Below are 13,351 nucleotides of genomic sequence, written 5' to 3' on the forward strand. Positions count from 1 at the left end.
TTCTTCTCCTTTATTTTCCCTTTAGCGTTTTCTTCTCTTTAAAATGTCATTGCATTATGTACTTGCACTAAGTAGTGATTTTTGGCTTTCTAAAAGAAACCATTAGTATTGTGTTGGGTTAGGGAGACTAGGGAGACTATCATTGTTTTCCGTGCATGATGGAGATTTACCTTTCATTTCACATCTTGACATGTCTTTACTTTTCTTGAATTCTGTTGTTTTAAAATGCTAAAGTGAAGCTTCACCTTGCATAATTTTAGTAAATTTTACACACACACACACACATATGCATTATACATATGCATTATGTTGTTTGAGAATGCTAAAGTGAAGCTTTACCTTGCATAATTCTAATAAATTCTATACACACACACATATATATTAATTAGTTCTTTTTATTTCACCTTTCATTTCACAACTTCACATGGATTTACAATTCTTGCATTTTATAGCTTGATTCCAGTCAGTGTTAACGTTTGAGAAAGCCTCTTTTATTAAGCGGCTGTGCTAATCGAGTTTCCATCTCACAAAGAAGAAAACTAGCAAAAAATTTGAAATTTGCAGAATTTTTGGACGACTTTCTCACATATTTCATCGATTTTTCTTCCTTTACCATGGTTTGTAGCTAGCTAGTCTCGATTTTCAATCGGCTCAAGACTAAGCTGAGGCAATCCTTTTCCAAACACTGATACTAGTTTAATTCAACCTAACAATTTTATCACTTTCTTATTGTTTTTTAAAGCCGTCGTGACCCTTTCACTTGTTTTTTATATTTTTAAAGCCATTAGGAATACCTTACATTGATTGATATCAAGTACAACAGCGAGAGACAAGGAATGTTTTGATCCAGTGGTGCCAAAACAATATTAAAGTATAATTAGCTCCGATGGTGACAATAGACTCTGCCAAATCAGTAATGGCCCCTATTTAGACTAGCCCTCTGACTGACCGTTCCTATACAATTACTGCAATAAATGGGCTCAATAATTACCAGCTCTTACTATTGATTTGACTCCTGAATGAGGTTTATTCCCACTGTCTACATCACATATTACATGTAGTGTGTATAGTTGAACATACTTATTCAATCGACGCTCTTGCTCCTTTTTTTGCTAGTTTAATTTTTGTTTGAGATTTACCATTTGATCTTTGAGCTACTTGGTCTTCTCATTGGCTTCCTCTTGGACTTGCTGAATGTCCTTCACATACTTATCTTGTAGAAAACAATATGAAGCAAAGAGTTTCTTTCATTTCATCAAAGAAAGCTAAATACACTCTCCTGCAATAGCCGAATAGGGCATCTCTTCCATCACCTACAAAATGCAATAGCCCAATCACATTCCAAAATGGTGGTGATGCATTGGTTATAGGATACTATTTTGGCATATAAGTTATGTCTTCAAACGGAAGGGGATTGAATGGAAATTTGGAGTTAGCTTGATCAAACAAATTAAAGAGAGAAGGTGTAATGGTGACATCTACAAGCAGAGGATGTGGGCTATGGAGGGAAGAAATAGAGCGAACTCGGAGATATGAGATTTGGATAATGTTGTGGAGGAAAGAAAAGGAAGGAATGCTATTTAGTCTTCTTTGAATTTAAATGGCTACTCATGGGTGTGCTAGAGAGAGAAATGCTATTGTGCACAGAGAGAATGGATATTCCATTGCTCTAAGCTAGAGTTAGAGATAGAGAAGCATCACACACACACACACACACACACACACACACACACACACACACACACACACACACACACACACACACACACACACACACACACACACAGAAAGCGACAATAAAGAAAGAGAGAGTGAGAATATTTGCAACCTTAGAAGATGTCCAATTTTTGTGAGAACTAGGCAGTAAAGAATGTCCTTCAATGACTGGAGATAGAGTTAGAGATAGAGAAGCATCACACACACACACACACACACACACACACACACACACACACACACACACACACACACACACACACACACACACACACACACACAAAGCGACAATAAAGAAAGAGAGAGTGAGAATATTTGCAACCTTAGAAGATGTCCAATTTTTGTGAGAACTAGGCAGTAAAGGATGTCCTTCAATGACTGGGAGAGGGAAATGAACTCATAGAGACTCCGTCTCACCAAGGACGATTCTGTCCTTCAAATTTCCAAGATGTTTATCTATACTATATGTAAGGGAGCTTAAAATTCTCACAGAAGGAGAGGGTCTCCAGGTGTCACTCGTTGGTTCACTTCAAAGAAAACCTTTATTAGGAAGTGAATGGGATATAGTGGGGACATCTTTATTTGGCAGTTTAAGGAAATGCTTTAGGTTTAAGCCAAATTTGACCAAGCTTAGAAGAGTGGGAAAAAAGACCTACACTGGGCTTTTTAAAAATGCTATTTCTATATTTATGTTTTTGAAAATAGAATTTTTTAAACCAAAAAGAGCGTTGGATAATTGAATTTAAAAATATATTTTTTTGAATTTTAAAATGTCTTTTTTCTATCCCTATACTTTCTCTCTCTCTTACATTGAAACCACTCTCTTTCACACACTTTGAGGTCATTATAAAGGAAGCACTTTTCAACCCTCCTCCTGCCAAACAAGATTTTTTTTTACATTCTCTCGTTGCATTCTTTCTCTAAAGCGTGAGCTCTCTCTCTCTCTCTCTCTCTCTCTCTCTCTCTCTCTCTCTCTCTCTCTCTCTCACACACACACACACACACACACACACACACACACACACACACACACACACACACACACACACACACACACACACACACAAAGAGCAAGCTTAAGAAGATGTACCAAGATCGCAAACAAGGTAAATGGGCAATCTATTGAGGTGGTAAAGCCATCATCCAGGAGTTTTGATCTCCCAAAGAGGCTCACTTGTCATCTGCCCCTCCTTAGGTTTTGTTCTTTCTTTTATATCCTTACGATGGACCCTTAGTCCTTAACTGATATGTATCATGTGTCTGTTGGGGTATAAAGCCCAATGTGGTCGCCCAGGTAAGTGGGTGGGCCGCCAGGTATGTACACATATTCTTTTGTAAAAACCTAATAAGAACTCACTATGCTCTACACATTACAGTAGAGCGAGTTCACCATATCGTCGTGCTATTCCTCTCACACTCTCTCTCGCGTCGCACTTCCGCTCGTACTCCTTCAACTGGTATTAGAGCTCAGATCGAGGCTCGGGGCAGCATTTGCAGGTAGCCAGAGTCACCTGCTCAGATTGGAGTGAGATTCGATAGGCGAAGACACGGCCCCAATTCCTGTGGGATGGTCCAAAGGGCTCGGTGTTCTCAGAATTTCATTATGAGGTCATCTCGGCCACCGTTCGGCTTTGACAAAGATCTACGCAGGCCTTTTTCGACTACGTGGTCTCAACGGGTGTAGATCCGACTCTGCAATTTTTGGGTTTCAGCCTACGACTTCAAGTGCTGAGGATATATGCACTTCCAGAGTGCTGATTTGTGGCTATCTACACAACGAAGAACGGATTACAGTTCTTGGAGACGTGTCACATACGACACGGGCGCACCTACACACAGACTGTAGGCGACATCCACCCGTTCATCAGGTAGCTTGTGTTTGCTGCATGATATTCCAGATTTCATCCTGACATTGCAGGTACTTCCACATGGGATGCATTGTTAGAGATGATGTATGTCTGTTGAGGGTTTGCTGGCTGTGAGTCACGCAGCAAACAACCGCCGAAGCGGTTACAGCATACACTGGGAAATTTGTGGATGTATGACTTTGTGGGAAGTCTATGTACTGTCAGATTTACTGCAGCCTTTGTTGAGGGTCGAGTGAGTTTTTATTGAGCTGGGGGATTCTCGAATGTTGAGATCCTTTCGGTGATACAGGTCTTGGAGCGATCCCTCGAGCACCCTTAGATAGGCAGCTAGGATGTATTGACTGTGAGTTAGACAGTTGGGATTGCATCTTTGCTTTACTGCCGTTGAGGCATTGTTGCAGTCTATGCTTACAGGACAGTGACAGGACAGTGAGAGACAGTACAGGTGCGGGACAGGTTTACCCGCAGCTTACAGTGTTAGAGAGACAGTGTTTCTTGAGCTGTTTTTTGGTCTGTTTTTTAGTACACCAGAGCCATTTTACAAAGGAGACTCTGCCGAAATTTTTGCAGCATCTGAAGCTTTCTTGGTTCATTTGACACGTTGATATTGGTTCAGAGGTCAGTTTATAGGGGAAACTCTGTCGAATTTTTCCCAAGAAAGTAAACTACTATGAAGCGTAGCTATGGCTGGATCATAGGACACTGTTCTTTACAATATCAAGAAGCTGGATGGAACGAATTTCCCATTGTGGAAGAAGCAGATTTGGCACGTGTTGGTACAAAAGAAGCAGATAAAACCTCTTGAAGAATACAATGGACTCAGCTCTTCTTACAGCATCTGATGGAAATGCACTGAGTGACTGGATTATAGACTCAGGGGCATCACTTCATGTGTCTCCAAACAAGGAGTGGTTTACCTCTTATGTGACCACTAAAGATCATGTTCGGCTAGGCAATGGGCAGACATGTGAGATCTTAGGTGTTGGAGATGTTCAATTGAAGTTTCAGAATGGCTCTTCTTTCACGCTGAAGAATGTGAGACATGTTCCGGCAATTACAAAGAGCTTGATCAGCACAGGTTTACTTGATGATGTTGGCTACGTCACCACTTTTAGACAAAACATGTGTAAGATATCCAAGGGTTCGATGACAGTAGCACATGGAGTAAAGTCTGGAGGACTTTACATGATTTATGTATCAAATGTCTCTAAAAATGTAATCAATGTAACCAAGCAGCCGAACGTTTCTTTGTGGCATAGCTGGTTAGGACATATGTCCAAGAAGGGAATGGAAATCTTGTCTCGTTTTGGTTATTTGCCTGGCTTTTCATTTAATGATTTTGAATTCTGTGAAAATTGTCTGTATGGTAAGCAAACACAGCAGCCACATAAGCATAGAAGCAGTAGAAGAGATACACAGTTGGCACTTGTTCATAGTGATTTGTGTGGACCTATGCCTAACCTATCTCTAGGGGGAGCTTATTACTTTATGACATTTATAGATGATTACTCGAGGAAAGTATGGGTTTACTTTCTCAAGCACAAGGATGAAGCGTTTAGTGTTTTCAAAATGTTTGTGACACTTGTGGAGAATCAGAGTGGCAAGAAGCTTAAATGCTTACGCACTGACAATGGTGGCGAGTATGTTTCAAAGGCCTTTCAGGACTTTTGTGAGTCAAAAGGTATAAAACGTGAACTTAATGCTCCTTACAATCCTCCTCAAAATGGATTTGCTGAGAGGATGAATAGGACCACACAAGAGAAGGTCAGAAGTATGTTGTCTAATGCACAACTGCCAAATGGGTTTTGGGCTGAAGCTCTATCAACAGCTGTTCATCTTATAAATAGATCTCCTAGCAAGGTTTTTCCCTCATACAAGCATCTCAGAGTCTTTGGCTGTGAGGCATATACTCACATTCCAAAGGAATTTAGGAACAAACTTGAGCCAAAGAGTAGAAAGTGCATCTTTCTAGGCTATGGTAATTCTGGTGAGATGGGGTACAAACTTTGGGATCCTGAATCTAGAAAGGTTATCCGCAGCAATGATGTTCACTTTAATGAAGCCAAATATCATTCTAAACCAGAGAGGGTTGAGGAGATTAGAAGAGTTGTCTTCCAAGAAGATGGACCTCCACGTAATGTCAAGGGTCAAGAGGAGCAAGGACAGGATAGAGTGGAACCACAGATTGTGGCTGAGCTTGAGCCACCTATTGTGCGTAGATCTGGATGTATCACGCGACCTCTTGATAGGTTTGTTCCATCTATGAACTATGTCATGTTGACTGATTGCAATGAGCCTTCATGTTAGAAGGAAGCAGTGCAAATGAAGGACTCCGGGAATTGGCAATTGGCCATGCAGTCAGAGATGACAGCTCTGCATAAAAACCAGACATGGAAGTTAGTTAAATTACCACAGGGCAAAAAGGATCTACCTTGTAAATGGGTTTACAGGTATAAGATCACCGCTCATGATAGTCAGCCAAAGTACAAAGCAAGGCTTGTTGCCAAGGGCTTTAAGCAAGAACAAGGCATTGACTTTTATGAATTCTTCTCTCCGGTGGTCAAGATGACTACATTGAGATGCTTTCTTGCATTGGTTGCCATATTAGATTTGGTGTTGCACCAAATGGATGTCAAGACAGCGTTCTTGCATGGTGATTTAGATGTGGAAATTTACATGCAGCAGCCAGAAGGGTTTGTTGAGAAAGGCAAGGAAGATTTGGTATGCCAGTTGTTAAAGAGTCTTTATGGCTTAAAACAATCACCGAGGGCATGGTACCATAAGTTCCACAAGTTTATGCTTTCTCAAGGCTACAAACGTAGTGAGTTCGATCATTGTCTATATACAAAGAAGGCTAAGGATGGTAGTTGGCTGATCCTTATTTTGTATGTGGATGACATGTTGATTGCTGGCAAGCACTTGGAAGAAATTTCAGCTTTGAAGTCAAAGATGGGAAAATCGTTTGACATGAAAGACATGGGTGAGGCAAGTCATATACTTGGTATGCGCATTGAGAGAGACAGATCAAAGAAGTTGATTTGGTTATCTCAAACAGAGTATATTGACAAGGTTTTGCAACGTTTCAATATGGAGAAGGGAAAGGCACTGAGTGTTCCATTGCCACCATATGTGAAACTTAGCAAACAAGATTGTCCTGTGTCTGAGGAAGAACAGGCTGAAATGGATAAGATTCCATATGCGTCTGCAGTGGGTAGTTTGATGTATGCAATGATTGCTACTCGCCCAGACATTGCATTTGCAGTGGGAGTAGTAAGTCGATACATGTCAAACCCAGGCAAGAAACATTGGGAGGCAGTGAAAGGAATATTGAGATACCTGAAAGCTACAAAGAGTATGCGTATATGCTATGGAAGTCAGGAGCTAAGTGTAAAGGGTTTTAGAGACTCAGATTATGCAGGTGACTTAGACAACCGAAGGTCTACGTCAGGGTATGTCTTTACATTGGCTGGTGGAGCAGTATCATGGCGTTCTAAATTACAAGATTGTGTTACTCAGTCCACTACAGAGGCTGAATATGTTGCAGCATCAGAGGCATGCAAAGAATCAATTTGGCTTAATCGACTAGTAACAGATTTGTGAATCAAAGAAGAGATGCCTGTGTTATATTGTGATAGTCAAAGTGCTATACAATTGGCTCGCAATCCAGTTTATCACTCAAAGACAAAGCATGTGGATGTGAAGTATCATTTCATCAGGGAAATGCTCGAGGATAAGCAACTTCAGCTTGTCAAATTTCACACCACAGAAAATCCTGCTGATCTACTTACAAAAGGACTTCCCTCAGAGAGCTTTGCACATTTTCGTAAGCAGTTAGGTGTAGGGTAGTACATCTCTTGTATATTAGCTTGTATATTAGCTTCTCTCACACTTAAAGTACCACATTGGACTTTAAGTGGGAGGTTGTTGGGGTATAAAGCCCAATGTGGTCGCCCAAGTAAGTGGGAGGGCCGCCAGGTATGTACACATATTCTTTTGTAAAAACCTAATAAGAACTCACTATGCTCTACACATTATAGTAGAGCGAGTTCACCATATCGTCGTGCTCTTCCTCTCGCAATCTCTCTCACGTCGTACTTCCGCTCGTACTCCTTCAGTGTCTTCCGCTCGTACTCCTTCAGTGTCTTCACTTTGAAGTAGCCATTGTAATGTTTTGCAGTCCCATGGGTCACATTTGACCTTTGTCGATGATAATCCAACCAATCTCTCTCTCTCTCTCTCTCTCTCTCTCTCTCTCTCTCTCTCTCTCTCTCTAATGTGAAAAACAACCCCTTTATTTGCATGCATGTCTTTTTCGACATATAGACATGCGAGTTTTCTCCTTTTTCTCAATCTCTTTAAAGAAATACAAACTTTCACAACAAAAAAAACAATGTTCATTTTGAAAAAATCCCCTTGAAAAGATAAAGCCAAATATATCTCAAAATCAAATTTTTATTAAATAAAAAATCGTCTACTAGAATTACCTTTTTTTTTGTTATGTGTATTTCTACTTGGTACATTTATTCTATGTAGAGTAGAAAGTCTATTGACTTTACATTTATATTGTCAAAAGATATATTTTATTTCCTACGATCTTTTAAAAAAAAAATTCTTACAATCATACCTTTCACTTTTGCATTTTAAATTAGATATTTTGTAAGGTTTTCTTTAAAATGAACCACCGACTGACACGTGGAGGCCCTCTTGTTCCTTGAGAATGTTTAGCTAGAAGATATCTACTTCGCGTAGATACTAATAAGATATCTTCTTCACCTCGGATAGTGTCCCAAAGAAGATTTTGAGAAGTCCATCCTAGATAGGGTTTGAAAAGAGATTTTGAGAAGTCAAGTTAACTATGTTTGTCCTTCACTTGTAAAGAAAATTTTGACCTAGAAAAGGGCTTCCTATTTATATGGGGGTGTGGGGGATGCCCACACGAAGGCGGGTAAGTTTTATGGATTACCCCTCTATCGCTCCACCATATTACCTCTATTGCTCACTTACATAGCATGAAACACATGCATGCAACGAAGCACATCTTAGAAGAATTGAGATGACATTTTCTCAAAGCGCATGACGTCCACAAGCTCCAGCCATAGAACATGGAAAAACCTAAATAAAAAGAACAAAACGAAATCCTAATGGCATCCTAAGGAACAAAACGGAATCCTAATGGAACAAAATGGAATCCTAATGGCATTTTGACTTCCATGAGTGTCATGTCCACATTTGGCACCAATTTAAATGCTTAAAAATTGAATGCGTGCTCTTAAGGAACGATACTTAGTGCAACGATACTTAGTAAATCTTTGAGGGAAAATAAAGAACGACACTATATTAATACATTTTGAAACTCACGATAGATCAATTGAAAGAAGAATCCAGTACTTATTAAAAATGGTGGAAGTGTATGCAAAGAAATGGATAAAACATTGTACCAAAGTCAATGGCCAACTTAAGAGGACGAGAAAGAGTGTGGATGAGCAACGGAACGTTAATAGAGAGACGAACGCTAGCCTACATGTAAGTGTACACGCCACCATCAATTGCTAATCGACCAGCTTTATCCAATGGTTCACAATTGCTCCTGCTCCCAAGAGAGAGCTCCATAATGCCAACAATACACAAGGAAATAAACCAGCAAGGAGAACATTAGTAATTGAATTGGGCTCTACACACCTGAAAGCTTACAGATCCAAGCTTCACGCTTGGCTTGAGCTTGAAGAATGGACACGCTAAAGTCTGTTGCTAGTAAAATGTGGTGCTAAAGGGAGCCAATCCGGAGGTGGAGAGGGAAGGTGACGGTGCGGATGAGAGAAGGGGGGCCCCATGCCGAGCGGAGGGCGTCGATGACGTCAGGGGGCAACAGGTCAACGCCAGCACGCCGAGCGCGGTGCAGGGTGGACCAGGAGTGAAGGAAGGCGAGATAGTCATCCAGCGAGCTCGGCTTGGTGGCGTTCAGCCGATGCGGCAGCTGACTCACTGGCGTGAACGGAAAGGGCAGGGTGCGGTACTCCTGCCGGACGTACTCAAGCTCGGCATCCCAAAAGGGGAGCGATTTGTCGTACACGCCCGCCAGGACGGCGTCCACGTCAGCGCTCACCTCCGGTGTGGTGTAGCACCAGACGGCGACGATGCCGCCGGGGTCGCGCAGCAGGCGCCGTACGTGTGCGTAGAAGGAAGGTAAGTGCAGCCAGTGGACCGCCTGGGCCGACGTGACCAGATCCAGCGATCGATCCTCGCCCACCACAAGTGCCACCTCTTCCTCGCTCAGCGGGCCCGCACTGGTTATCCTGTACGAGATGTTGGGCCGCCTCTCCGCCCGCTGCAGCTGCTGCTCGCTCACGTCCGTGGCAATCACCTCCTGGAAGTAGTCTGCAAGCTGCTAAGTAATTGCCTGTTAGTATATACTAAAATCTACAGATGAGGGTGTTGAATTGCCAAAGTTTTACTCACCCCCACCGCCGCTTGGCCGTTACCCGTGCCCACATCCCACACTCGCCTATGGCCCTTGCACACTGACGCCAGTAGCTCAAACAGCTCCCTTGGGTACGTCGGCCTGCCCACCGCATATACGCTCGATCTCTCGCCAAAAGAAGTAGCCATGCGCCACTCCCGCCTTCCGTCCCTCCCTCCCTCCTCGCCCAAGACGGGGGCTTGTACTTAAAGTAGCTTGGTGCCACCTACCATTCATTTTCAATTGAAACATTGGAAGGACTTGTATTAAGAAGGTTGTACGTAGGTGGGGCCACCCTACAATTCATTTTCAATTGAAACATTAGAAGGACAAACCTATCAAGGGAAAGTCAAGAGAGTGTAGAGGAGATTAACTCTAAAGAATCTTCTCATCTCAATTGCCTATAAAAGAGACATTGGCAAGCTAGTTGGATCTCTCTCTCTCTCTCTCTCTCTCTCTCTCCCTCCCTCCCCATATTCCTTGGGTATTGGCTTTTATATCTAGCGTAAGCCAATGATAGAGGGAATCATCTAACTAGTCCCGCCATTTTTTTTCCCCAAGAGTAGAGCCAAATAGAAAGCAAGCAAGCAAATATACTTAAACTTAAAGAAGTGGAGATTGTCAAGAAAGTGTATGTTCGAGGAGAGACGGTGTCTTGTCATTATGCTTCCACAATAAAAAAAAGGATCAAAGGGATGCACGTAAGTAATATGTTAAAATGAAATATAATACCATATAAATATAATACCATATATATATATATATATATATATATATATATACTATGTACATACTAGCATTATATATATTGTTTATATATTTTACATATTATGTTTTTTTAATTATATATATCTACTTTACATTACACACACACACACACACACACATATATATACCATGTTTATATTACGTATTATATATATTATATCTATATAACATATTATGTAGTTATTATATATTATATAAGTATATTATGAATATATTATGTATACTACATATCGTTTGATAACTACATAATTGTACTATGTAAATATCAAATATTATATACTATATAACTATATAATGTATAAATTATGTATTAAATATAACGTTTATTTAATACTACATAACTATACTATGTATATATCATGTATTATATATTACATAACTATATTGTATATTATATATGTTGTGTTTATATTTTAACCAATATAGTTTATATTATATATTATATACACACTACATGTACTATATGTTGTGTGTCGGATTCTATTTAGGTAATGAGTCGCACTAGTCAGTTTTGGGACGTCACATATAATGTGAACATAAAGTTTTAAAGTTTTTACCAGGGATTTCATTGAAGTAATCACAATCGTGTGATTACGTTAATAACTTTAGTATTTACATAAAAAATCACGTGATCACGTTAATTGTTAACGTGACTTTGATTATGACTTACAAAAACCCATAGAGCCGGTTAGTCCGTCGGAGTTTTGATTTTTTTTTTGCAAATCCCACCGGGCTTTTTCATTTTTTCGGCAGGTCCGTCGGGTATTTGCATATACCCGCATTACAAGAGGTTCTTCATATTAGCGACGCTAGCAATGCAACGCTCAAATGTTAAAATCCACGGTGCGGCTATGCAACAAATACTATAGCAACGCCGACAGGGGTAAAAAATAAATCGAAAGTGCCAAAAACTCAGATCTCATATATGAATTCCGGTACTCTAGCGAAACAGGTAAACCCGCGCTCTCCCTCTCTCTCTCTCTCTCTCTCTCTCTCTCTCTCTCTCTCTCTCTCTCCCCCCCCCCCCCCCTTCCTCCCCCCACACACACATACACACATACACGAGGAGAGGAAGGAGAGCCAGGTATGCTCCTTCCCTCTCCTCTCTCTCATGTTCCCTTCTCCTCTTTCTCTCTCCCTCCCTCTCAACCTCACACGTACACACACACACATTGTGTCTTTGTGAGAGAGAGAGAGAGAGAGAGAGAGAGAGAGAGAGAGAGAGAGTACACACATGCATAAACAAAAAACATATACACACACATTGAATGTACAAAAAATTACACACACATGCATAAACAAAGAATGCATACACACACATTGAGAGAGAGAGAGAGAGATAGATTAAAAAAGTAGAGAAAATATGAAATGCAATGTTATATTAAGACTTAGGGTTAGGTTAGATAAAAAATTACATTTAAGATTAGGTTAGATTAAGATCTAAAATTAAGTTAGATTACATTTAACTTATATTTAAAATTTATGCTAAATTTAAAATTAATTTAAACTTAAGATTAGGTTAAGATTTAAATTAGATTTAGGATTAGGTTAGATTACATTTAGGTTTAAGTTAGATTTAGATTTACGTTAAATTTAAGATTAGAGCAAGATTTAAGATTAGCTAGGTTAGGGTTAAAACTAGATTGGATTTAGATTTAAGTTAGACAGATGAATATTCTTGGGTTCTGAAACTGGCTTCTCACTCCAAGACCTTTTTACCTGTCCATGAACCTCTGGAGCAGTGGCCCAGTACAAGAATTGCCAAACATACCAAGCTTTAAAAACATTCTGGGATTTTAACTTGGCAGTTTGCTGGAGCACATTGTGTGACAGGATTTGACAAAGGTTAATAGAGACCTTTGAATCCAATGTCTTCGCCAACAGTATAGCAAAGAATTTCTCAGATACATACGTTGGATTATTTTTAAGGCTTACTGCTTCAGCCACAAACCTGTAAGCAGTAGAAGCTTCCACTCCTGCTATACTGGAATCACTTGACCACTGACCTTGCGCTTGCGCTTAGCTGCTTCATCCTCCTTTAGGACTATACTTATTTTATTAGGTTTAGGATTTAAGATTAGATTAGATTTAGGTTTATGTTGAATTTAAGATTATATGAGATTTAGATTTATGTTAGATTTAAAATTAAGGCAAGATTTAAGATTAGCTAAGTTAGATTTAAGATTAGATTAGATTTAGATTTGAGTTAGATTACATTTAGGTTTAGGTTAGATTTAAGATTAGATTACATTTAGGTCTATGTTGAGTTTAAGATTAGATTAGATCTAGATTTTATGTTAGAATTAAGAATAGAATTAGGTTAGATTTTAGGGCATGTCAATGAAGGCTTTGCCCAAAGAGCAAACACTAGGTACACAACAATATCTATATTCCCATTAGAATCTGACACCTACTAACTCACCCACTAACTATGTTCAATTAGCTTAGAATCACCATATGTTCAATTAGGTTAGATTTAAGATTAGATTTTGGATTTAGTTTCTATATTAAAGTCTACCTTTGGGATTACGAAAAAATTTAG

General features: G+C 39.8%; 1 protein-coding gene across 1 annotated transcript; it reads right to left on the minus strand.

Annotated features, from left to right (window-relative positions):
• Positions 1-9,060: 9,060 nt before the first annotated feature.
• LOC147448428 (uncharacterized) lies at positions 9,061-10,224 on the minus strand. The gene is made up of 2 exons (XM_086522371.1): positions 10,041-10,224; positions 9,061-9,966 (listed from the first exon to the last, which is right to left on the minus strand). The coding sequence occupies exons 1-2, from the start codon at positions 10,188-10,190 to the stop codon at positions 9,349-9,351; spliced, it is 768 nt and encodes a 255-aa protein (XP_086378497.1). The 5' UTR covers positions 10,191-10,224; the 3' UTR covers positions 9,061-9,348.
• Between the last annotated feature and the right edge of the window lie 3,127 nt (positions 10,225-13,351).

Source organism: Adiantum capillus-veneris, chromosome 10 (genome assembly GCF_014529385.1).
Source record: "Adiantum capillus-veneris isolate H3 chromosome 10, ASM1452938v2, whole genome shotgun sequence".
In the NCBI taxonomy this organism is placed as follows: domain Eukaryota; kingdom Viridiplantae; phylum Streptophyta; class Polypodiopsida; order Polypodiales; family Pteridaceae; genus Adiantum; species Adiantum capillus-veneris.